At 40.5% G+C, this 27,889-nt stretch overlaps 1 protein-coding gene across 2 annotated transcripts in view; it reads right to left on the bottom strand.

The window, feature by feature from the left end:
- Nucleotides 1-27,889, bottom strand: part of KCNK10 (potassium two pore domain channel subfamily K member 10) — a 71,580-nt gene that overhangs the window by 24,270 nt on the left and 19,421 nt on the right. For both annotated transcript variants that reach the window (XM_063333476.1, XM_063333477.1), the window contains exons 3-5: nucleotides 20,909-21,237; nucleotides 11,174-11,291; nucleotides 7,916-8,076 (exon numbers count right to left, since the gene is read on the bottom strand). In XM_063333476.1, the coding sequence (XP_063189546.1) occupies nucleotides 7,916-8,076; nucleotides 11,174-11,291; nucleotides 20,909-21,237 (608 nt within the window). The remainder of the gene's footprint in view (nucleotides 1-7,915; nucleotides 8,077-11,173; nucleotides 11,292-20,908; nucleotides 21,238-27,889) is intronic.

The raw sequence follows: 27,889 nt of genomic DNA, 5'->3' as shown, positions 1-27,889 counted from the left end.
AATGTGGTGATCTGGTGTATGAGGAAAGCATTTGCATCATTTCTTCCTCAAAGTTTTCCTGCAGGTAACTTACCAAGTTCATATGAAACTTTACTTTTGCTGGTGAAAGGGAATTCTGGGAATTCTGAGGGAAAATTTCCTCTGCCACAGAATCATAGAATTGTTTAGGTTGCAAAAGACCTTTAAGATCATCTAATCCAACTGTTAACCTGGTGCTGACAAGCCCAGCACTAAACCATGTCCCTAAGCACCAGGTCTACACATCTTTTAAATACCTCCAGGGATGGTGACTCCACGACTTCCCTGGGCAGCCTGTTCCAATGCTTGACAACCCTTTCAGTGAAGAAATTTTTCCTTATATCCAATCTAAACGTCCCCTGGTGCAACGTGAGGCCATTGCCTCTCATCCTATCACTTGTTACCTGGGAGAAGAGATCAACCCCCACTTCGCTACAACCTCCTTTCAGGTAGCTGTAGAGGGTGATAAGGTCTCCCCTCAGCCTCCTCTTCTCCAGGCTAAACAACTAAACAATCCCAGCTCCCTCAGCCGCTCCTCATAAAACTTGTGCTTTAGACCCTTCACCAGCTTCATTGCTGTAAATGACCCAGGAAATTGTTAGGCTAAGCTCTGAACACTAAAATTTCAGCTCATAAATCTTATATCATTTTGGAATAATATTGTGTGCGTGCACCAGTAGGTTGATTTTCACACCCCGTCCTGACAGCGTTGTCCAGGGACAGGATGCCAGCAGACGGCAGATTGATCATTGTGCTGCACCATTCCTCTGTGGAAGTTCTTGAATGAATTTAAAAAATTAAAAAAAAACAAAACAAAAAACCCCCCAGAAAACGGTAGCTTTTTTCCTTACAGAAAATCACAATGAATAACACTATATTAAAAACAAAATAAAAATAGGGTGTTAAATCCTCAGTGGGTTTTTAGTAGATGATGTAATAGCACACTGATCCTGGCTGGTAATGAAATGCAATAAAATAAAATAAAAGAGATTGTGTTGATTTTTGGTATATTTTGATTAGATATCAGGAAGTGGAGAGAAAACTTTTCCATCAGTCTTCCATTAACTTAATCTGCTCAGAAATGCAGGTGTCAGACCATACATTAAAAACTACAAACAGGATCTTACTAGCTAGCCTGTCACTTAGGTTATAATACATTTATCTATTAACCATGTCCCAGATTTTGAATTCATTTACAAGAGTGCAAATCCAGAATGATTTCACTGATTTGTCTAAGCAGTGATCTGGATTTGAATTTTTGGCTTTGGGAATGATCTCATCTGAAAGTTTGATTCAGCTGCCAAAAATGAGAAGAAATGATGCTGAAATTGGGATGGAAGAGAAAGTGTGGGGTGGGGGTTGCCTGTTAGGGAGCAGATGGGGTCCCTTGGTATGGCATTATCCCAGGAAAGAAGAGGTAAAGGTGGTACTTCAAGGAAACCTCAAACAACTTCTTTGAACTGCAAACTTTGCTGAGAACTCATTCACCAGTCCTGCCCTGGTATCACAGAATCACAGAATCACAGAAACTTCAGAGTTGGAAGGGACCTCTAGAGATCATCTAGTCCAACTCCCCTGCTAAAGCAGGATTGCCTGGAGCACATTACTCAGGACTGCATCCAGGCGAGCCTTGAAAATCTCCAGAGAAGGGGACTCCACAACCTCCCTGGGCAGCCTGTTCCAGTGTTCTGTCACCCTCACTGTAAAGAAGTTTTTCCGTGTATTTGAACGGAACTTCCTATGTTCTAACTTGTGCCGGTTGCCCCTCGTCCTGTCACTGGGAACCACTGAAAAGAGTCTGGCACCATCCTCCTTCAACCCACCCTTTAGATACTTGTATGCCATAATGAGGTCTCCCCTCAGCCTTCTCTTCTCCAGGCTAAAGAGTCCCAGCTCTTTCAGCCTTTCCTCATAAGGGAGATGCTCCAATCCCTCAGTCATCTTGGTTGCCCTACGCTGGACCTGCTCCAGTAGTTCCCTGTCCCTCTTGAACTGCGGAGCCCAAAACTGGATGCAGTATTCCAGTTGTGGCCTCACCAGTGCAGAGTAGAGGGGGAGAATGACCTCCTTCGACCTACTGGCCACACTCTTCCCTATGCAACCCAGGATTCCACTGGCCTTTTTGGCAACAAGGGCATATTGTTGGCTCATGGATAATTTACTGTCTACAGTATATGCCTGGTATCAGGCATAATGTTAAGGGTTTGATGTGAGCCAAGGGAAAGAAGAGGAGGAGACAGAACAAGATGAGAGATAGTAGAGCAAATGGACAGACAGAAGGGAGACAAAGAAAAAAGACTATTTTTAAGTTCCTCCTCTGCACAGTTACTCTCTTGTACAAACTTTCTTTCACAGGATCTGTTTTCCATTCATTTTCAGATAAGGAATTTATAAAGACAATTCCAGTCACTTGTACAGTAACAAAAGAGATCAGAGAAGTCAAAAATCTCTAAAAAGAAGTTGAATAGAGGGAGAGTAGCTAGGGTAGATTTGATATATTCAGAAAGACAAACAACAAAGTTGAGGAAAGGCAGAGCTTTGGCAGTTGCCAGAAGAAAGCTTTGCACCAGCTCAGTGGGACTTCTCTTATTGCTGCCCCAGCCCTATCTTCCAACTAAGAACTACTTTTCCTAGGACTGTTTCAAGGTTAAGGTAATGTCTACTGCTGTCTTTCAGAAAAAAGAAAAAAAGGTGTATATAATTTTCATAAGACTTACATGTCTCTTAAATCCAGAGCAAACCATTTCTCAAGAGATCAACAGGCAAACAGGTTCCCTATGCTGAAAACCTGAGAGGTAGCAGATGTGTGTGTTCTGAAAAGCCCCTGGTTCAGTGAAGTGTGAGTTGTTTACAGAGGCACAAAGTAGTGTATTTTCTTGAGACGTGAGCTTCAGGGATGCAGCGTTGCCACCATCCATGTCTCTGGCTGCTCGCTCACATCCCTGTGTTGCAATTCACACCCTACCAGCTGTGTTGCCAGACCTGTCCTCAGCATCATGCTGGAAGCCAGAGGAGTGAAAGCAGTAACCAAGTCCAGGAACTGCTCACACTGGCTTCACTTTAGATGCCAGAAAATCCCAGAGTGCTCTCAGAAGCATGTTTTGCCGAGGCTGAATGCCTGCACCTGTACTGAACTGCAAGATGAGGGAAGATCTGTCAGGTTATGCTCATCTCATCTACTTTCAGTGAGAATCTAAACACTCATTATAAGGTTTCAATAAAGACTATCTGAATTTAGCCTATATTTAACTCATGATAATGACAGCTGCTGCATTCTGTAACTGTGCACTCTGCCTATGGAGTGCTTTCCTTTCTATCTTTAGATGCTTACAGCCTCTGTGTGTACAGAGCAAGCCAAAAGAATGGAGTTTGTTCTGCTGTTTATTATAGAAAATGTCTCAGGTCATTCATAAGATCCCTCACATATGTAAGATAACATGACTACTTGGAATGCATATTTCATTTCTGTAGTGTCTGGAAAGCTTTGCCAGGTGAAAATATAAGAATTACCGATTTTTTAATTACATTTTGAGTGTTTACGTGGTTTTCTCAGGTGGGCTGTGAAAACTGATTCATCACTCAACCCAGATATTGAATGCTTGTCACCAGTGCATAAAGTGAATCTGGTGACCCTGTACATATCCGTGTTCTTGGGAATCACACTTGTATGCATGTGAGAACAGACTAGCAGCCAGGTTCTGCCACAGATTATAGGACATATAGGAATAATCAGTAGCTGAGTAGGTATGGCTACCATGTGGGACGCTTTGGTTTATGTCTCTGATCTGGTTGATGTTTATTTACTTATACCAAACACAATTATTCCAGTAGGACAGATGGCACAGACTAGCCAATGCGTGGTGTTTGGGATACCTTCTCGTAAGCCAGGCAGTGTCACTCTGCCAGTGCCTCCCTTTCCTAAAATGGTACATGAAAAGTTCCTGTTTTTACAAAGCTTTATTTTGCAATTAAATACTTCCAGCCCTACCTAGTCACAAATGAATAGTTGTTTTCCTGGTTATCTACATGCCGAAATAGTGGCAACATTTTGGATTACAAGATGAGTAGTGGCATGTGTCCAGCTCCTCTGCTGAAATAGTCTGTCAATACTGTGGAGGTAGTGTGTATTTGATAAGAGCAGTTCTCTTCCCCCTTTATGGAGTTCAAATTGTTCTTAAAATTCCCACAGAGTGCGTGGGCTGATCACTGCAATAGCTAAATGTGGCATTCTTAGGCTGTAATTTGTGCTGCTAATGAACGTAGGTTTGGTGGGGCTCCACACAGGTCACATCAGAGGCAGCAGAAGTGCACTAGCACAACTCTTCTGGGAGAAACCCTCCTTTCATCTTTCCAGCTATGCTGGAGAATGCCAGGGGCAAGCTGTCCCTTGCGTGCCATGGGCTCCATGGTCACAGTTACACTGTTGGATGGAGCAAGAAACTTGTTCAGGAAACGTGTTGGGTGAAGACTGCTGTGCCGTCAGAGAAACCTTCCTCTCCTTCCCACCTGCCAGTGTATGCATACTGCCTCTTACCTAACTTCAAAAATGATCCTAACCACAATGCAAGATCAAGTTGCCTTCAAATCCCATCCACCTGTACAGATGATGACAAAGTTGCAAGGATTTCAGGAACTCTTGGCTATCCTGACACCAGCCACATAACATCCCTAAGAGTGAAGGGGATAAACAGAAGCAACCAGAGACAGACAGAAGCAGAATATTGAGGCAAAAGCACATGGAAACTTGGTATATTATAATGTCCAGGACACATGCAAAGTTTCTTCCTATTCCCTTCCCCAAGGCTAGAAGCCGGACTGTCCCAAAATGCCCTTGAGGACCCACTAGAAAGCAAATACAGGTAGCTAGTGAATGCCATCGTACAGACTCAACTACAAGGCCTGTGGAGGCAGACCTAGCACTAATTTTCATTTCCGTTAATTACTTTTCAAAACAGGGTGACTAGAACTGCATGTGATATTAATGGTGCAAGTGCACCATGGATTTGTGCAGAGGTAAGATGGTCTTTTGGTTTTCACCTCTTCTGCTGACACTCTTTTTTACCTTTTTAACTGCTGCTGAGTTTCAGTGTTATTTTCAGACAGCCATCCACAGTAATTCCAGGAGCCTTTTGGAGTAGTGAAATTTGATAATATCCCTATATGAATACATTAGGATTTCTTTCCTCAAACTTAAGAAATATACATTATTTTGTATCACCAACACTGGATTCCACTTATCATCTTACCATCCTTTTGCAGGTTCCATTTTACCTATCTTGAAACATCTAGAGACATAATGTGCAGACACTGTCACCTGCATATTCATCTTTTGTCTGAACCATTCCAGGCCATCCCTGTTAAAACGGTAAGATCGCAGCAAGGACTCCAGTAGAATCACACCAATAATGCTACCATCATTTTGTAATCTCTGTTTACCTTTTAAACATGTACTGAATGTGAGACCTCTTACCTCATCACAGCTTCATTTCCTTATAGCCTTTGATAAGAAAACTTGTCAAAATCTTTCCAGAAATTCAATTTGTTATCTCTCTAGATCACTGATACACACTCAGTGACCTCTCAGCTAGCTCCAAAAGATTCGTGAGGCACACCACCCAACATTAAGCTTTTTGGTGTCTTTTTAACCTATGTTTGTTCCTTTTTGTTTCCTCCTAACTATTCTCCTAATTTTTATGTCCTCTCTTTAAAGGTTATAGAAGGTTACTTTACACCCACAAACATGCTGAATTTGAGTTCATTAGGAGACAGTTATAAAGTAAGAAACAAGAGTTACGTATTGAACTAAATTTTGTTCACTGCTCAGGATTATATCAAGAGCTGTTACTCCACTTTTTGATTCATCTGATTATGTCCAAACATTTATGAAGCCTACCAATGTAAACACAATGTGATAATAAATTACATAATTAGTAAAATTATAATGATTATTATATGCTGCATTAGCTAACAATATAAACTATATATCATGTATAATATATTAATGATCATTTATAATATGTCAAATGATATGTAAACAATCATATAAAGTGAAAACACTGATATTAAGACTAGTGACTGAGATGCATGTAAATAGTAACTATATCAGGAATATTTCAAATAGCTGAACCTCATTACTAGGAATATTGAAGGAAATTATGTGTAACCCCATCCACCAAATCACAAAAGAACAGACATAATGGATTTATGAGAATCAAAATAAAAGGAATAAACACACATCTTAACTAAACACGGGGATCACAGATCTCTAAATTGCTTTGGAAGCTGACAAAATACCAAGGAGGAAAAGAAATAGTTTAGATGGTTATAAACAATAAGCAACGGCATTAACTCAAGAAAAGGAAGGAGTACTTTGAATGCCAAAAGAACTCCCATTATGTGCCAAAGGGCTATATCCTATATGACACATTAGTATCAGCATTCATCTGCAAATTTTAAAATACTTGAAGTAGGGCATGTATTATTTTACTCATAAACTATAATACTGACACTTTAATGGTCCTGTCCATGTCACCCAGAAAGCCAGTACTAGAGCTGACAATAAATCAAGAATTTTCTGACTCCCAATTCATATCATGACTTCGAGATTGTAGTTTTTCTTGGGCAGAAGTAGCCTGGAAGGTTCAGAGATTCCTTTGAAGTGAAGCAGGTCTAATAAGAAGCTAGGTGAAAAAACAACTAGGGATCTTAGCTACTTCTGGTTTTGCAGGCCCAACCTGAGCCACCTTTCAATAACCTTATTTTGATTTCATGAAAATGTGGGCCATTTTCAAGTGCTCTCCAGTCAGGCACGTACATGCTTACTCACACAGAATCACTAGTCACCTTTTTCCGCATTTAGCCTGAGACATTCCTTATGGCTGGTCTGGGACACTTCACAGTAATTTAATCAAAAGGGAAATTGCTCATACTACAGTCTAATACTCAATTACTTCCTTTCAAAAACAGAAGTAATTTGCTCTCATCTGTGGGAATGTTCTAGAAATAGATGCGTATTAAACTAACTGGCTTGGACCGCTTCTCATCCACTCAGTCCCTCGAAAGACTTATCTCCAGTTACACCGCCTCCAAGGGAAACACCACACAGGTCACTTCTAGAAGTTCTGCTTCAAAGAAAGAATCCCTGAAGTGAACCATCAGCAAACTAGCCAAACAGCATTTGCCAGGTCTGCAGCACTGCTTGCAAAAGAGTTGCTTACAGTGATATGCTCAAAAATAGAGGGTACTGGCAACATAAGGGGAAAATACATATGAGAAAGTCTATATAGAAATCTAGTGTAGGATGTATCCGTGGTAGGCAGGGCAGGTAAATACTATGAAGATGATTCCATTCAGAGGCATTATGCCAGTTTTTGCAGCTGCAGATCTACTCCAATGCATCTGTCCTCTTGCAGTGAAAACATATCACTCGGCCATCTCTTCACAAGTTCACATTCACCCCAGTAACCGCGCTGTCCAAGTCTTTTAGGCTTTATCAGTAATACAGTCAGGACATACTCTGCATCCCTGCTCCTCCAGAAGTTACACTACCTTCTCTCTGTTTTCAGTGAATGGACATATATGTCCAACGCAACCTGTGGTGTTTTGAAGGTGTTTACAACCAGTCCTTGTAAGGAACCTAGCTTAGGAGACACATTCCCCAGAGACAGCATCAAAAAGGAAATTCAGAGCCTGATCTATAACACCTACGTCACCATCACCATCTAGAGACGTCTGTTTCTCTCCACTGACTACAGAAACCCCTAAGGACATTAAGCATCATCTCACCTAGACATGAAAATATTTCATGGTGCCCAACGTGTAAAAAAGACTGCAGGTAACAGCAACAGAATTAAAAGCAAGTTATAGAACACAAGCAAACAATTGACAGTGAACTTACTCTGAAAACTTTTTCCACCCTTGCGATACCCTTCCCAAAGATGGTTCCAAGTTGGTCTCCAATCCCAGCCAGCAAGAAGCCAAACAGTGGAATCCCAAAAATGGCATACAAGATGCAGAAAACCTTGCCTCCAACAGTGCTTGGGGCAATGTTCCCATACCCTGAGAAGAAAAATAATTGTCAGACTCCCAGAATTTATACAGGGCTGTTAGAAAAACTAAATTAGAAAAATTTAATTAGAAAAACTAATGGGTTTAGAAGAACTGCTGTTTCTGCAGGCATACCTTTGTTCCACATGTAATTCCTATTTACAAAGTTTCCATGGCATGATGTCATTTCCCAGGCAAGCTACCCACTGTGATTTAGTTCTTCTTACAGCCTCAGTTACCCATGTTTTCTATAGATTCAGGTGCTATCTAAAGTTGTGTTTGATTAATTAATAATCTAGCTTGACTATTCATGGCACAAAAATCCCTCCATGCTGGCCTGGTGCCTGCGTGCCGCTGCTCCTCTCGGAGTCATTGCCAATGACTTCCTGATGGGAGTGTGATTCACCTGACAAGGCTCATTTTCAGTGGTTAGCTCATAATTTCCTCAGCCCCTCATCACACTGACTAGTTACACTGTGGCCTCCAAACTGTACCCACACTACACAAATTTGCCCTTGAAGTCTTTATTCAGTTCCTCTTTCAATTTGACAATAAAGAGCCTAACATTTGTATTTCATGAGAGTTTTGTGGCAGTAATATTTGCACCTTTTTATTTAAGATCAGGTATCTTTACTGAAATGTAATAGAGATTTGCATTCTGACAATACATAATCATTTTAATATTAAAAGTGACCACACAATCACAGATCACTGATGAAATAAAGTGGAAACACAGAGCATCCAAAGAGATGGAGATCTAAGAAAGTGTCTGCTTCATCTATAGCAATTCCTCCTGGTCCTTGGGAATTAAGGCTGAGCTCCCAGGTCCTAATCATGTTAGGTTTGTGGCACTGGGACTGGATATATCTCTCTGTCATGGGATGGTGAAAGGACTATGTTGACACACAACAATGCCCCCCCCCTCCAAACCACAGTCCTCTTCATGGCTCCACAGGCCAGTGGACGGAGATTGACCAGGTAGTCTGCTGAGTGTCTGCCTAAGAGGAGCCCTAATAGGGCTCTGGTGGATAAAATAAAATAATTTTTATGCCCAGACACAATACATAGACTTTATGTAGCCTATAAAAATCTCATTCATGGAGAATTTAAAGCAAATATGGGCAAAAATCCAAGCTCTTTTCAATAAGTTATTTAAATAGCAGATGTCAATGAATATGCCTACATAAACTATGCCTACATAGTGGCATTTATTTTAATGAGTAATTTAAAAGCTTGTCATTTGGGTCTATTGAGTAAACAAATATTAAGGGAGGGTTTTCTTACATTTGATTCAGAAATGTTTTCTTTCTTGCCACCCGCTGGTTTTATGCTACCGTTAAAAATACATGGTAATGTAGCTTAATATGTAGAGGAACACAGGGAGGAGTACACTCTATACAACTGCTCTTTCACCCTCGCTCTGACAACAAAGAAAAGGCAGAGCCAAAGACACACACTTCACTGTTTGAGATGATCGCCACAGTAAGTCTTTAACTGCCACAGGATTTTTTTTGTTGCATTACCTGCACAAAGATCTTGCAGAATTCAGTCAGATCCTCACACTTTAATGAAGCGTATGTGATTCTCAGATTATTTGTCTATACAGTCACCAGTGTGTGTATTACAGTTGTAATATGGAGAAACACTTTATCAAATATTTAAATCAGAAGAATACTCAAAGGCAATGCAAATAAAAAGCAACAATTTGACAGTGATTTCCAAATAATCAGATCTCTTGACCTCCAACCATAACAGCACTGTAATCAAGCTTTAAATTATAAAACCACTGTATAATTATCAGCAGATTAACCTTATCACCAGTGTTACCAGTTTATCATTTTTTTCCTTCAGACCATCTTCTGAAATTCCAGCTGCTCAAATAATCTTCAAGATCTTCACAGAGGAGAGGATAAAAACCTTAGGATATCTAAGGCCAGCATTCAGAGATCAAGAGACTAAATACATTGGACACAATGTATAGGGGGGATGGATGATAAGGGCCTGAATAATGAACTTACTAAAACTAGTGGTTTAAGAAAAGTAAATGGAGTAGTTCAGTATACCCTTCATCTAATAGAGAGAAATGTGTCAGTATTTCAAGGCCACAAATTCTATGGAAAAAATGTGGGTTTTTTTACACAATGTACAATTTGTGGAATTCCTTCCAGTTATTAGTATAAAAGCGAGGAAGGATTTAAAAAGGATGTGATACTTATGTGAACACATTTCCAATTACAAGGAATAGGGTATGAGAAGAATTACTTATATGAAACTTCAGAGCATAAGCCAAAATTAATTGACGTACTTAGGATGTCCTATTTTGAGACAGAATAAAACCCTTATGGGTAAATTAATCCATAACATTAAAATTCAAATTTCTAACAACCATAGAATAGTTATTTCATTGGGTATTGATTCGTGGTCTTTTTAGTGAAAACTAAGAAAATTAAGGGTGTTGGTTGATGAGAAGCTCGACATGAGCCAGTAATGTGTTCATGCAGCCCAGAAGGACAACCATATTCTGGGCAGCATCACAAGAAACAGGGCAAGGGAGGTGATTCTGCCCCTCTACTCCGCTCTGGTGAGATCCCACCTGGAGTACTGTGTCCAGCTTTGGACCTGTTGGAATGAGTCCAGCGGAGGGCCACAAAGATGACCAGAGGGCTGGAGCACCCCTCCTACAAAGACAGGCCGAGCGAGTTGGGGTTGTTCAGCCTGGAGAAGAGAAGGCTCCAGGGGAAACCTTATAGCAGCCTTCTAGTACTTAATGGGGGCCTACAGGGGAGATGGGGAAGGACTCTTTATCAGGGAGTGGAGCGATAGGATGAGGGGTAACAGTTTTAAACTGAAAGAGGGGAGATTTAGATTAGATGCCACGAAGGAATTCTTTACTATGAGGGTGGGGAGACACTGGAACAGGTTGGCCAGAGAACTGTGGATACCTCATCCCTGGCAGTGTTCAAGGCCAGGCTGGATGGGGCTTTGATCAGCCTGGTCTAGTGGGAGGTGTCCCTGGCCATGGAAGGGGGGTTTTAACTAGATAATCTTTAAGGTCCCTTTCAACCCAAACCATTCTATGATTCGATGATTCTATAAACCATAAACATACCTATTGTTGTGATGACTGTTCCAGCAAAGAAAAAGGCACTTCCGAGGTCCCAATGACTGCTGTTGTTAGATGAATTTCCTATGGGACTGACTCCTGCATTATCAGCATCAACAGCATGCTGCAAAGAAAAAGACAACAGATCAGCCTTATGCATGCCCTACCATATCCTATGTATGTCAGTATAGGCGCCAAAGGGAAATTTCTAGGACCATGGGAACAGCTTAGATTTAAACTTTTTAATACCTGCTCAAAGTATAGTAGCATCCTTTGTACTCAAGAGCCAAATATATGACTGAAATAAATAGCTATTAAGGTGGAAGAAAGATAAAATGCATGTACAAATGACAAAAGATACAAAGCAACTGAGAAGCAGAGGAAGGACAACACAAAGAGATACATAAATATAATTCTTGTAGCAATACTGCCAAAGGAAATAAACCCCAATGGGAACAGCTGATGTTAAAAGCAGCAAGAAGGGTGGTAAATACAAATAATGTTCATGAAGTCAACTGAAGGTAGTCAGCCAGGGATTTTAATTCCCAGGCAATTAATAATTGATTAAGTTATTTATATTTTATGCTAACTAAAGAAAAAATAGCATATATATACCCTATTTGAAATGAACAAATAGAATGGCCATGGAAACATAATGAAACAATTTTGTGATCCGCTAGGACTTCCCATGTGCCACACTGGACAGGATTGCATGTCCACAAATAGAGCATGGTACAGAGGCTCCCAGCTAGCGCTTGAATGAACCAAATCCAGAACAGAAGCCGAGGTAGCTATACTGCTTCCAGGTCACTGCCATGTGTCTCACAGAGCACTGAATAAAACCAGGCAGACATACCAGCCTGCTGAACGTTTGCTTGGGAATTTCAGAAAATGTACCATATCGTGTCATGGGCACATACACGTTTGCCTTCCATTGCAGCTTCACAGACCAAAGGAAGATAGAGCTAAATGCACCAGCCTCCAAAGCACAGAAATAAATCTCTCATCAGCATCTGGCACATTCAGCTGGATTGCTCAAAGTTCACTCCTGGGATGCCCTTTGCTATACATTCCCTAGTTGCTTGTAGATCTCATGCAATCTATTGCCCAATGTGGAGCAATTCAGACCTCACTCTGGAATAGCACCTAAAATGACAGCCTTTCAAAGTAAACCTCTCCTTCCCAAATGTTCCCAACTGAGATTAACTCCCATAAAACCAGCGCAAAGGAAGCAAGCTTCTCTCTTTCTGCCTCTTACCATTTCCAGCTCTTCGCCTTTCTCCTGTTCTGTTCCAATTTCACTTCATCTTGCTGTTATCATGCTACTCACGCCACTGCCAGATCTTCCCCTTCTCTCTCACTTTGATATTTGCTCCTCCTCCTAAATATTGCCACCAGCCTTAGCCTTGGTTATTTCAGTGAACTTATTGCCGGTCTCAACAAGGGAGGCAAAGTGCTGCCTCTTACATCCTCTCTCTCGTTGACTTTGTTCAACACAGAATTCCCACCTATCAATACAAGTTTGTTTTGACTTTCCTTATTCCATTTCTTTAACCACTTCTCTTTTACCTCTGACTTATGATCTATGAGTTATCACTGTGATTTTTTATTTCACCTTTTTCTATACAGTCAATGTGCAAAGCAAAGTTAACCATTTTATTTTACTGCTGCTCCACTTCTCACCTGGTCATGTCTATGATTTCTCTCCTGATCTTCCCTATAACCTCATATTCTCTTTGCTTTTAGCACTGACTTTAAAATACATCCATTTAACATCTCTTCTATCCCTATCTTTAATGATACACTTTTCTCTTCATTCACCTCTTCCCTTTGATGGTTCATTTATCACATTTTTTCTTTTCTTCCGTTCCATTTTGCACTTTTCCTCAGTCACTTTTTGCCTATATTTCCAACTGCCTTCATCATCACAAATGTTCCTCTACCGCATTTTTTTCTTCGGGCTAATTTCAGCTAATCTGCTCCCCAGGTTTTAGTTATTCATCACATTGCCCCACAAAAAGGGAAAGGAGTGGGAGAAGAGGCTCACGGGCAAGAGCAGAGGCCAGGTATGTCTCAAGAGCTCAGTACGGGACAGCCTTTTTTAACAGTGGAGCTGCTACATGCCAAGCTAAGCTGATTGTGGAATTACAGCCTGAGCAAGACCCAGACTGGACTGGTTGTATTTCACGTGGGCAGAAAGCCAGGGTTCCTCAGCACCTGTCCATATCTCAAGAAACAGGGATATAGAGAAAGGAAGTGTTTAAGACCAAACCCCTTGAAGGGCTTCTGTACCAGTTGCTGGCATATTGCAGGTGGTGTGAAAGCAGAGGTCATTTGTTTGTTTACCTAGAAGAGCGTAAATCAGCATAACAGACAGGTTGCCTGTTTAAATAGGCCATGACACACTGTCAGCTACCCCAGCATGTTACTTCTGCCAAGGAATGCTGCTTGCCTTCCCCTTGAGCGTGTGAATGTCAGCGAGCTAATTACAACACTTTAATCACATTTGAGTTTACACAGTTTAGCAAGTCTATTAGGGCCAAGAACCAACCCTGAAGTGAAGGAGCTTCCCGTTGCTCCTAGATAGCTTTGAGCTTTTCAGGCTCCCTTCTCATCCAGAACAAATTCATATTTTCTTTAAAGCTTGACTGACATCATTCATTTATAAATACCCAACTACTCCAATGCCACCTCTTAATACATAGTATTTTACATGCTGCAATGGAGGACAGAAAGTGAGCAGCAAGAGGAGAGCAGCCCTGCAGTTAGCAGCACTTAAATACGCAATTTCAGGTCACGCAATGAGTAAAAGATCCCTTACTATCACCACCACAAGTCCACCTACACAGAAGTATCCCGCTAGATGCAGAGTGACACAAAACTCAAACAAGGACACTATCACTGGCAAGACTCTCCCAGTTCACACAGACCATGAAATTTTACAACAGTTTCCCATGTGTGAAACTTCAGATAGGCTTTGCAGCATGACCTGTAGAGCTGCATCCTCAGGTTACATCTTGGAGTAGGGAAAGAACCAATTTGCTAACTGCTCTGTTGGCAAACCTTCCACATTTAAGACATTTTAAATTAGCAGTTTCAGGTATTTTTACAGTTGAAGTATAGTCAAAAGTAACAGGTTATCAAAGTACCCACAGTTCTTTCACGCTTACTCCTTTCCTGATCCCTTCTGCCTTCACAAGAGGAGCTACATGCACAGTACACAACATTTTTTCAATATTTTTAATGAATTCAAAAAGGATTCTTTAATTAATAATTATTAATCTATGGTAGTTTATCTTTTGAAATGCCGCCCATTCAGGGAAGGCAATAACTTGGAATACCTCAAAGGGCTGAAAGTCTTCCTTGATGTTCAAGAAATGGATATGTCCTAAAGCCAATAAGCAGATAGGAGTAAGGGAAATGACAAAACTACCTAAGTAAATCCAAGTACTCAATATAATTTTTTTCTAAAATGTATATTTCTTATCACAATTTTCAGCTTGGTTGCCTGTCATTGTATAGATGTGCATTTTACTCTCGGCCCTTTTGGTATCAGCACACTACAGTCCCTCTGTAATTAAAAAGACATGGTCTGGTGAATCTGCATGGCGCTGAAGGCAAACTCCACGGCAAAATCCCAGCATACGTATTGATACTGGAATGACTGAATCCTGTATTCTCAAAGAGAGTGCAACCCAGATTCCATCTCAGCCTGGAATAGGCTTTATCAGTTCCACCTGTTGACATTCAGGCAGCAATATTTAAGGGCTATGAGGCATTGGCCCACCCTGGGCTGCCTAGCTGTTAACATATAGGACTCAAAGTCCAAAGAAAGGTATAGTCAACACTAACTTGTCTCACCAGGTGTCAAGAGTTCCCTCCCCGCAACATAAGATCAAAACAGTATCTCTTCTCTACAAATACAATCATTTATATTCTCCTTACACCAAACAGAAACTACTGTGGTTTCACCATTTCAGCTCCTGCCCTAGTGATGCCGTACAAGTGTCGGGCTTCAGCTCCCTGCAGCCCTGCCCTGACCAGCCACAGGCTCTGCTGAGCTGGGGCCTCACCCATGAGCCGATGTCTCAGCCCAGCCTTAACTCATCCCTGTCCCCAGGGAGGTGCCCGATACTTTGGGCTGGGGTATGCCCCTGGCTGCCCCCAGCCAGCCAAGCTCCCTGGCTGGCAGTGGTGGGCTCCACAGCTGCCAGCCCTCTTCCCCTGGGGTGCAGGTGGTCCTCACTGGGCCCAGATACTCACATATCTGATCCTCCTTGGTGAGTGAGTGAGTACATGCCAGCCTTCGCTAATGTATTAGGTACCTCGGTCGCTAACTAAGACAATTAGATCAAGAAAATTCTAGAGTTGTGCCCATAGGCAACGAGATAGCTGGGAGCTAGTGCAGCTCATGAGGAGTCAGGAACAAAACAGATTTTCTGTTTTTTTCTGGGAAAAAAGACTTTAATCTGTTTCACTTGTTCATGTTTCATTAATTTCTCCTCTAAGATCCCAAGCATGAAGAAGACAAATCTTTTCCAAGGACAAGCATAATACCCTTCTCGAGTGCTGAGCTACTCAAAGGATGTACCGTGTGTGTAACCAAGGACAGGAATTTGATAAGAAAATAAAATTCTTGTCATCTTTTTTCTAGTTACATTAATACCTCTCCACAGATCAGGCTAATCCAATAATGATTATCTCCTCCTACAATTCTTTTCCAAGCAGATTCCTATCAAGCACACAAAAAGTTGTTTCGATTGCCTTTCATGCTCTGATGTTTCTCTATTATGATTATTAGGATGCTTCTTATTAGCAAGCAGCTTTTAAAGACTAATTCCCTAATAACTCCCTAACTCTCTGCTTATTCTCACCACCCCTCATACAGTGATTAAGGGATCATCATTAAAAATCCCCATTTATTCACTTTTCCACAACAGGATTTTTGAAGGACCAAGACCAGCAATATTTGTTCAGGTAAAATCAAAAGTAGTAAGCTTTGAAAGCCCATCCCTTGAATATTTCTGCCTATCCCACAAAGGTCTTTAGGTGACAATAAGGTAGATAGATAGTGATCTACCTACACTTACAGTGATTTGACTGTTGTGCATGCACTGTGGAGAGCAGACCTACAGCATTCAACAAGGGACGTGCACAGGGATCTGAGTCCAAAGGGCTTAGCTCCCTGCAGACTTCTTGGCTAAGTTCTGGAAGCAACGTAGCTAGAGGACAGCTGCAGACTTCTGCAGCGTCCTAGGCTCAGTCTGTTTCCTATACAACTGGCACATCTCTGGACTGAAGTTACAAACTAGAGTGCCTGCACCAACTTAGACAGGACCCAAGAGATCCGAAATTTTTTTTCATATATTTTTAGGGGGAATAAGGTAAAATAAAGATCAGGGGCAGAAGGGAAGTTGGGACATATAGAGGACAACCTCCAGAGGCACAGGCAGAAGCTTCAATGATCAGATATTTACCACTGTTTTCCTCACGATTCAAATAGTCTTTTCCTGTCTTCAGAACAGGCAAGTCTTCCCCATAGTTAACTAAAAATACTTTTTTTTCTGCTCCATCTAGAGCTTTCTGTCCCTGCTTACTGCAGGGGGGTCGGACTAGATGACCTTTAAGGGTCCCTTCCAACCCAACACATTCTATGATTCTTCTTGCACATGAAAGTCATCCAAGTTGTCTTCATTTTACAAGGAATCACCCTGAAAAGACAAGCTGGCTTATGACACTAGTGAACCAGTCAAGCAGCCGAAAACTGAAACATCTTTACAGGATGTTCCGTTTCTTGCTTACCTTCAGGGCAAAAGGAATTCAGAACACTAAACAAAAATGCCTATCCAAAATATGAATTCTTACTAACATAATTAGCCAGTAAAGCCTGACTAGCTTATTTCCAGCTCCGCTTCCTTTTCAGCTTACAGGCTAACTCTAATGAGTTGCTGTAGTCATTAGTGGACATTGATAATACGACTTAGTTCCCAGGTGGGTGATTTTTTTTTTTATTCTATAATCACTCCGACTCCTAAATTAAACCCTGAAGGAAAAGGAGGAAGAAAGCAGCCCGCCAATAACCTAAGTAACTTCTTATAGTAGCAAGCCACTCTATCTTACGTCATTGTGCAGGGCTCATTAAGAAAGCAGGGCACATTACAAAAGTTTTTACTCATACATGGTGCACAGGCTACATAGCAACAGAATATGAATACCCTTATCAGCTTTGCAGGAATTACTTTGCCAAAACACATTGATGGTCTTCCTGCCTGCCCCTCCTAATTATAGACAACATCTGATCTTTCAGAGAGGCATAAACTCCCCATTATACACTCTAAGTGTGCATATTACAAAGGCAAGAGGACTTCTTTTTCACCCCAGCTACTAATAACCTTATGCTATGACATATACGAACAAAAAAAAAAAAATTCTGTAATAAGTTAGCAGGTGTAACTACCGATGTTATTTTTCTTTTCAACTGTATGTCCAGTCACTTGAGTCCTGCTGCTTTCTGCTATTGTTTCAAATGGGTACAATAGAGCTAAATGTACGTGAAGCACCTGACATTTCATCATGTTTTAGCATATTCTAGATTTCACTTCTCTCTAACTCTGAAAACTCGAAAGTGTCGAGATAGAGTGCACAATTTTGTCATTTTCTTATTCTGGCATTCACTGTGCCAAGTTGTAGATCACGCAAGGTACTAAATAATGAACTTGCTTCACTGCAACAAATGTCTTCAGAAGCAGAAATGGGCTTTAACAATCTACAGTTAAGAACTTCCACTTCAGGTGACATTGGACAATATAGCCTGCACCGTGAATATTTGCTATTGTTAAGAAAAACTTATCTGTCATAGTATTAGTATTAGACAGACCGGAACCAAAACCTAAGAGATAAATACAAATTTAAAATACTACGAATCTTCCTAGTGATTTGCACTGCTTTCATCACTATATTACTTATGAAGTCTATGAATGAACTTTACAGTCTGGACACAGCAATTCACATTTGTGCTACCAGTGCTAATATTTGCAATGGGTTATTGGAGACCAAGTTGTAAAGGATGTCTCATTCACACTAAATTTTAACAGCTTCCTCATACAGTGCTGGATATCTTCCTTACAGGTTTTCCAAAGGGACAAAGGGATCATTTTTTCCATCCTTAGCCTTGAAAAGACCATGACACTCCTTTTCCTTTTCACCTTAAAAGATTGTTCCACAGGAAAAGGGTACAAGCCAGTCTAAGGTCTCTCTTTTTGTATTTTTTCCATATTCTCTAAAGCATCAAAATGAATCAACGTAGTCATTCTGGACAATATGATCTGTGTTCATCTAAAGGCTTTCAGGTAGTCAAAAAACATTAATTATAAATAGCTCCCTTAGTGGTAGCCAGGTGCTGACTGCACACAGCCCAGCAGCCAGGACGCATGGAGGTTGCCACACAGTCTGAAATCACTGTTGTAAAGGCAGATGCAGCATTCAGTGCAATGCACAAATGCATTGCGCCGGCCAGGGAGATGTCACTTTTCAGATCATCGACATGAAGGCATGAAAGCACAATGTTAACCCCCTGACATTATCTCCAAGCAGTGGTTCACCATTCTTCTGTGGAAGTCAGTTATAATCAGAGTTTTCTGTATCAGCATACCCAACTACATCCCTGGAGCCAGTTTCACCCCCAGACATACAGAAGAAACCAAAGGAACTTGTTCTTTATTGACAAATCTGTTTCAATATTTCACATCACTTGGCCTTAAGACATGCTAAGCTGCTAAACCCATTTAATTTACCGTTGCAAAATGATTTCCAGTTACGCAGTGCAATGCCTGAGGACATACTGGAATCTCAGGAGATGATAATATTTGTTCAGAATATCTGCCTTCTAATGACAAAGTATGCCTGTTTTTTATTTTAGTGTCACCACTTTTGAGGTGAAAGAAGGAAAAATATTGTGTGAAATAAAGAATTAAAACTAGTACAAAGCTTACGCTAGAGAACAGGGGCTGTTTAGAAATCTTTGTACTGCAGTTAGTATGCAGGAGTCTACCATCTTGTTGAGGTGCTTTGCTTGTTGCACCTAGTATGTGTTCTGCTTTCTGCTGGAAAAGAAAGCACTTTGCATATCTTTTAATAGTGACATTCCCATCAAGGGAATACAAGCTTCTTGCTTTTAGTATTTTTCAAAAATCCTTTAATCAGCCAGCACACATTATACCTAAGGAGTTGAGGGAAATACGGATCTCTGCAACACTGCCATGAGAAACACATCTGAACCAATATCCCTGAACAGAATTCACCCTGTCAACCAGACATGTTCACCTGTCTTTTGCAGACAGATGAAGGATGTTATCCAAGCCAGCCCTGATCCAAAAGCCGTATAATCATATCAGCACAGTATCGCTTCCTGCTGAAGGAGGTTTGGCTTCTTAGCTAGAGTACCAGGCTGCCCAAAGGTACAGGGACACAGCTTCTGACTCAGAACTGACCTGTCTTCTGTGAACACAGAGCACAAGCAGAGCACATCTATCTGCAAAGAAATGGAATTAATTCGTTTTGCTTAGGAGAGGCGGAAGAGCATTACTGCCTATACGTGTGGGCAAGGAAGGGGAATCAATTAAGCAATGGGGCATTGTCTGTGGAACACCAGCTACAAGCAAACTGAACAAGTTTAGGCTGAAAAGTAGGAGAATGTTTTTTCCATCACAGCAATGAGATACCAGAACAGCTTCTTAAAAGAAATACTAAGCTTATAAATTTGATTTACTTATAGAAAGGGTTTTATAACATAGTTAAGTGGATGGACACAAGAATCCAGGGGATAGCTCTGTGTTCTTTCAAACAGCCTGAAATCACAACGGGGCTGTGGTGCAACACCTCAGAGGAAAACATGTGCTTTTGGAAGGCTCAGACACAAATTCAGGTCTAAAACATAGGGCTGAAGTTCAACTTTGGAATATATTCCTTAGGTATCTCACATTTCTTATCTAATCTCTATTTTCCCCAGGCTAACTTACAGGTTTCTGCATGGGATCCTAGAGGATACTCTTCTGAATTCTTGTAAGATCCATAATATTTTCCTTGTCTAGAGTTTTAAGCAATGAAAGATAACTCTATCCTTGACAGACCTTTCTTGCACATTATTCCATTTTCCACTTATCCCTACATACTTGATATTTATTTCCTTCAACACTTATTCTAAAGCTTTGCATACTAGACCAGGCTAAAAATTCTGTAGTTCTTAAATGCCAATTATTTTCTATTTTTAATAGAAAAAATTCACAATACTAAACCTGTAAATTAATATACCAGTAAGTTCAGAATTCTTGGCTGAATATTTATTTCAAAATTCCCACCTATCATTTTCTGTTTGCTGTCATGGTTGCTGTGTTTAATTTTGCAGGAAAAATTAAGACCTTAATATCATTTGGAAATTTAAAGAAATGATGGGCAAATGTCTGGCAAATCTTACAAAAATTTCTTACAGATACTAAGTTCTGATTTTCTTTGCATGCATTTTTCATTATTCTAATGAATACATTTAACCTCTATTTACAACATTTTGAAGACATAATTTCTGTTTCACGGACTCTAAAATGACTGGGAAAGAGCCTGCTCTTCACACTGCCCATTGTGATGGCTCTGTGAACAATTTCACGTTCCACCAACTCAGCTGATCAATGAACCACCAAGCTGTTTATCCTAACTTCCAAGAAGTATTGTTTTTTTCACATGGCCTACCTGAATCAGCGTGTCCAGCTCCAGCTGAGTTACACAAACGTGCTCCCGAAGAAAGTCAGCCTTCTCTAGCGCAATTGTGTTCTTCTTCTTGCTTTCAAAGGGCTGCTCCAGGGCACGGAAGACGAGTCCTCCTGTTACCAGGTAAACTACCACCACGACAAAGATGGCCACCACTGTTTTCCACTTCATGACTGTCTGCAGGCCTTGAGAAGGGGCTTCCATGGTAGCAACGACAGTGGCTCGGGATGAAACAGAAAGTCGTGGAGCTGGGTAATGCCCGTTAGTTTTGGGCTCAGGTTCACAAGCTGGCACTGGTGAGGGAACAGCCACTGAAACACAAAGTAAAAAAAATCTTATTTAAAACCAAATCCCTAAGGGTACAACCTTGATCTTCATATACAACTTTCCTAAATACCATTTTCAAGACTCGCATAAACCATGTTATTCACGTAGAAGAGATTCTTCTCATCTGGAAGGCTCCATGTGTGTTCTGTCCATCCATATAAAAGCCACCTCAAGGGTTTAGTTCAGCCGTTACCTCTAGAACTGGACAGGTCAGTTGCATAAGCAAAAATTTCAGAATGATGCAGAAAACCATTTTTCCAATAAGAACATGAAAAAGTTGACTAGTTAGGATATAAATTACACAAGGTGGTGTCTGATGAGGGACCCTGGCAGTGATTTATTTCCTTAAATCATAATACTAATAGTATTAATAGTGCAAGGATATTGAACTGTTAATCATCAGTGATCACTACCTGGCCTGGTATTGACAGAGACAGAAAATGCTTTGCAAACCACAATGTTGTTTGGCTCACCAACATAAGCAGGCCCATATTATTTACATGGCTCCACAAAACCATGACTTCTGAAAATGTTCTTAAAGCCTGGAAGCTTCACAAATTTTAGCATAAATTGTTCTTCAGCCAAAGCATACTAGCTATCTGAGGTCAAAGTCACTCACATGCCAAGCACAACGATGGACCTCCTAGCTTGGGACTGAGACACTGTATAGCCCACGTGACCTTAGCAGCACATCAGAGCTAATAAGCCCTGACTTCCAGCCAGACTTATTAGCTTGACCACTGTGTCAAGCTACCAAGGCATACAAATCAAAACTGCCTCGCTTCTACATAATTCCGATGTCTCAGCACCACACTTCCCCACTCTCTGTTGCCAGTGTTAGCAACAGCAGGATGAGGCTTGGATCCTCAGCATCCGTTGGTATAATGGTGCCACATGCAGGCTTTAAAGATGCTGGATTCATTTTAAACCAAATCCCTGCTGTAATCTTACCATGGTGCAACTGTCACTGGCCTGTAAGTTCTTTGAAACTGGATTGATTTGTTCATATCAGATCTAAATCAGATTTACATTAAAATAGACTCACTTTAGCTGTATTCTCTGAATTTATTCACAAAATTCTATATTGTGTGATTCTATACATTTTGAACATACAATGTGATTACACCTTGAGTTTGAAGTGGGCTACAACTCTGTCCCGATAGAAACCATTTTATGATACTGAATTATTTAAGAACTCAGCTGTTTACTACAGTCACACATTCCTAGAAGCGATACATCTCTGAAGCATTGCATTGAGAATAGAACTGCCAGCTTACTTGCTAACCAATAAACTACAGAAATCTATAGTTGCTTTACACTTACAGTTAATATTTCTTTTCATATGTGACTTGGAGGCTGCAGATACTAAATATATTAGAAATAAACCAGGATCGGAGGAAAAGCCTCTGTGGTTGATCCCCTTTGTGTGTATCTCAGTTTTGCAAAACCCTGTGGCTCAGTATGACCATCAAAAGGTCATTACGGTTCCCAACACTTATCAGCCAGAATGGAGTGACATCAAACTTAAAAGGACACTTCCTCTTATCTCCACATATATTTCACATAAGTTCTAAGAACTTGAAGTGACAATAGGGAGAAGAGTGACAGTATTAGAAAGAAGTCATGTTGTTTGTAAAAGAGATTAATTATTTCATTCTCTAAATCTCCGGAAAGGATTATTGTAATAGATACAGTAAGTTTCAGCAGGAAATATCACAAAAGTATTCAGAAAAAAAAGTAAAATAGAGAGGTAGTATGAAGCAGCTAGAAACTCCCTTCCTCTATAGGCAAACATCTTAAATCTGACTCACAATGTCTCCTTAATAAACTAATTAAATCTGAGTATTCCCAGAAGTGGCTCAGCTGATGTAAATCAATGTAACATAACTTCCATGGATTCCATGGAATTCAATCAATTTACATTAGTTAGAGCCCCTAACTTCTGTGTAAGGGCTGATTTTGCACACTTGAGATTACTCGCCAAAATAGTCCCAGGATCAGAGGGTGACATGGTAAGAAGAGAGCAGAATTCATAAGACAGAAACAGCATGCTACTACTTTTTGAAACAGCTATCCACCTCACCATGACTGGCATAGTCCACCGATAGGCTGGGTGAGCCTTTCAGTGGAGAGAGATGCCTGACTTTGGTATTCCACAAATAATAAGTCAAGAGGAAGGAATTCAAGAGCTGGTAGAGTTAAAATAGCTTTTGTGAGTTTTCTTTTCCTCTCTGCTAGTATAAATGTTTCTTCTTATTCAAATCATATTTTCAGCAAAGTGTTAATAACAGCCTTACGGTAAAATCATGGCCTGTTTGATTCTGTCTTCAAAGGAAAAAGTTCAGGGTAGGGAATGTAAAATGATCTTATAAATATTGTGTCACTTAAACAGCTCAATGGATTACTATGCTTATCTCTAAAATAAAAGATAACTCTTTTCCAAAGAAGAACTATGTTAAAGTCTTTCATTTTCTGCTATTAGTAATAGCTACCCTAAGCGTATGTAGAAGTGTTGATCCTAAAGTATTTTATATGATATAAATTAATACACAGGAAGACTCTAATAAAGCAGCTCGTTAAGCAACTGATATACAACAGAGACAGACTTAGAAAGGTGATGCAGAAGGCACAACTGCAGTGAATATCCCAGAGATGTTTCAGTGTCTAGCAGCTACCTCACTCTTTATGACAAGAGAGTGGGGTTAGTGACTTGAGCACACGGTAAGAAGTCAGAAGGCCCAATTTCTAATTGGAACTCTGCCTCCATGAAACTGTGCTCTCAGAAAAGTGCTGCCATTCAGCTTTAAACCATGGTTTCACCATGGTTTCACCATGGTTTCACTAGAAAAAGATAAAATAGTGTTTACTTTCTAACACAAGTTAGAAAAGTGCATGGATAAGAATCCATGTCTGTACAATTTTTTAACAAACATATAAACATAAAAGCTATATAAACTTCCAGAAGTTTAACAAGTAGTTTTACTAAAATCAAAAGATGGACTGCAGTGGCAATTCAACAATGTGCAGAGATATACGAAGAGTTTAAGAAAATGAAAGACTACAGAAATTCTTGGATTTGTAGAGATAGTTTAGATTGTAGTTCAGGACAAACGTAGAGCAAAAGAGAAGAGGATATGTTTACAATAAATGCACAACAATTCCTGCTTTATTTACCCACATTTTTTCAAAACAAGCTGCTGTCAGAACAGGCTTTTACCAGAACAGAGTCTCATCCGTGTGTGTTTGCTAAATCATATCAAAGATGACTTAATCTGCCTCAGCGAAAGCAATGATGAATCTCCATTCACATACATGCACTGAATTAGTAGACACATAACCTCAAAGGAGCAAGTACCCTCAAACTAACACACCAGTGTTTCGACACAGGCCTTACCCCAGAAAGAGGATGTCAGTGGGGAAAGAAAGGTGAGTTCCCGTATGTTTGGATAAGCTTCAAAGTAAAGCAACTGAATATATTGATAATACAAGTCAAATTAAAATGTTAGGATCTGCACCGTTGTTCACCTCCGAGAGTTCCGCACTACCTGCATTTGATGTACTGTACAGCCAGGCCTCCCACTGATATGTGAGGAGCTTAAATACCTGAGATTTCTGCTAATATTGATGAGAATTAAGGAATCAAAACTCTTACACACTGACTGTCAAGAAGACTGGGGCAAAGCCTAACCCAACTTAAGCAGTTGGCAGTTGGGCTAGATGACCGTTGTAGGCTCCTTCCAACTGAAATACTCCATTCTAAAGCAAAACGCTGTAATGTAAACCACTGGAGCTATTGAAATGATGCACCGTAAGACATCATTGCTTCAGGTTAAGAATTGCCCTTTATTACTGCAGGTATGCTTTGCTTTAGGAGACTGATGTTTCTAAGAACAGGTTAGACTAATTTCTCCCAGAAATATTTAGGTATAGTCGGCCATGCTTTACAGCAGCAGGGTGAGCTAGATAACTTGTTATGACTCTGTGAAAATAGTTCTACTTTAAAGGGACAATCTCTAGACAGAGAGATTCAAAGTACAGCCACCTCAGAAGGACAGTTTCAAATAAGCCAAAATGCTGAGAGGATGTTCAACTAGCTTTTGACTATGACAACATTAAGAGTGGTTTTGCTACACTGACCTATATCCTGACAATTATCTTGCCCAATATGCCAAGAATAAGGCAGATACTGAAGAAACCTGTTTTTAGAGGAGAGTTTCTCAACTGGTTTAAACCAAATACTTTTTAAATTAACATACCCTCCTCTGAGGTATTTCTGTGACAAACTTTGTCTGTGAAAAAACGTAAGTCAGGTTTAATGGATTGTCTTATTTAGTACTTTATTTTATTCCGTGTTTCTGTCTTACATGAGCACACAGGAATGTATGTACATTTTAATGAGAGTGCAATAGAGTATTCTTGGCACATCTGATGCAAGTGTTGCTTAGATTGAGGCCATATATACTTATGCATTCATAAACCCAGCAGCTGGGTTTAATACCTGAGTTGATCAAAAATAAAACTGGACATTTCCTCTCCCATTTTAGTGAGTCCATCCAAACAAGACAACTAAATACTTTCAGCACAAGTGAAAAGGTTCTTTGATGGGCATCCGAAGGTAAATACTAGTATGTTTCTCAAAAATCCCCCTAATATGATGGGAGGTTTTGTAAAGAAAGGAAACTATGCTTTCTTCAAACATTTACATAGTTAAGGAGGCAAAATTTCCCATGGAGTCTTCCTTATCTTTGTCTTAAAATTAGAAGTTTACTTTGAATTATAAAGTAATCTTGTCATGCAGTCCAGTTTCACTGAGAAAATTCATGAGAAAATCATACTCCCTACAGCTTTCACAAGATCCTACATTGGGTTATCAGCACTTGTACAGCCTTCCTGTAGTAATAGTTAATAAGTTAGCATTTCCTCTTGAAGTAATTTAGAAATACAATATTTTATCAAATGTATGAAGTTGCAGGACAGAGACCTGGAGCACCAAGGCTTGGAAATGTCTGTGAGGTGCTAGCAAAGTCCACTGCAGTTTCCCTGAACCGGCCACTAAAAGTAGGTGGATCTAGCTTCTCTAAAATGGATTGCAAAGGACTGGGGGATGAAGGGACTCCACTAGCCATAATTGTTTTAGCATCCTAGCAGGAGTGTCATTTATTTTGTTTCCACTGGACAGAGTATTCTAGTTGTTTGCCCCCCCGCCCCTTCTGAAACAGCCACACACCGAAGTTAACATCAAAAGACTTCCTGATTGAACAGTGCGGAAAGGCAGGAAAATGAGCAGCCCACCAGTGGATAACATATGATCTTGCACTCCAAGGCTCTGGCTCATCTCCAAACAGAAGTTCCTGGGGGATATGCGTATCTAGCATTTGCTTCCAATCTCACAACCTTCCCACAGACTCCCCAAAGTGATTTCAGCTACTGGCTGCTTGGGTTAAGATAGCAGGGCTGTGCCTGGAAGTCAGAGCAAGGATAAGAGGAATGTTAGAGGAAGAGCTGAGGCAATCAGTGTCTGAAGCTATCGGCTATATGAACTTCTCATGAATATGTCACAAACAGAAAATGCACGCGGGTTTATGGAGGAAGGGAATTTGTATGTCCAACAGGAAGCGGGTGGTTGCTACATGTATGACGGAAGTAATGAAACGTGGAAGTTTCTGTCCATGTGTAACCAAAAAATCATTAAGCCATTAACATTTTGCATTATGAGTTCACGGCTAATTATTTACACCACCTGCTTTGCTTGCTATTCCAGCCCCCTCCCCCCCACCCCCATTCTTCATCTCTGTCTATTGTGTTTTTTAACAGGTTTTGTAAAGTAGAGAGCATCCATTTAACCAACACAATGAATGTTGGATTTTTACACACTGGGCACTCAACAATCTGATGCTGGTTTAGGAAGTCTGGCTTTTAGAGCAAAAATCCCAGTAGACAACGATTGTGTCTGCCTTTGTGTTTGTGCAGCATCTTTGCATGATATGGGCTAATTAACAGGTGACATTTCATCTGTGATCAAGAAATGGGAGACAAAACCCTGCCTGCAGGCTACGATTACATATGGGGCAGAACACCAGTACCCCTGTGGCTGTTGTTCTGGATTGAGGCATAATAATAAGCACTACTGTCTGGGGACCACGGGATCCATACAGCCATGGATCAAGAAAACTGCTCTCAGCGCTGACACGTTTTACACCCGTTTGGCCCTGGTCCCTCTGCATATCCCCAAGGTGTTCAACCACAAAAGGGGAATTTCACCAGACTGTTTGTACAGCATTTTGCTGCAAAATGCCATTGAAGTGCGAAGCATTACTATTACATTTACTGTTCATGAAAGCAAAGCTTGACATATTGTTTGTTTGGAAAATGCGGAGAGTGCCTCTGAGCATATAGCTTTTCACTGCAGCAGTACCCCACCGGTTAAATCTAGCATTATTTTCCCTGAAGTGGATTCTCTAATGCAGTATTAGCGCTGCTGACTTCAGCAACATCTTAGCAGTCTGCTGCAAATGCAGTCATCAGTGGCAAGGCTTTCCACAACGTACGGAAAGAGAGACAGGTAAAGGCAGAAAGGGCAACATACGTTAAGCAAAAAAGACTGAATGCGCTGTTAGAAAGAAAGTAGCGCTGATT

Source organism: Chroicocephalus ridibundus, chromosome 4 (genome assembly GCF_963924245.1).
Source record: "Chroicocephalus ridibundus chromosome 4, bChrRid1.1, whole genome shotgun sequence".
Lineage (NCBI taxonomy): Eukaryota > Metazoa > Chordata > Aves > Charadriiformes > Laridae > Chroicocephalus > Chroicocephalus ridibundus.
Note: the sequence above shows the minus strand (reverse complement) of the source record. Positions and strands in the feature narration are given on the sequence as shown.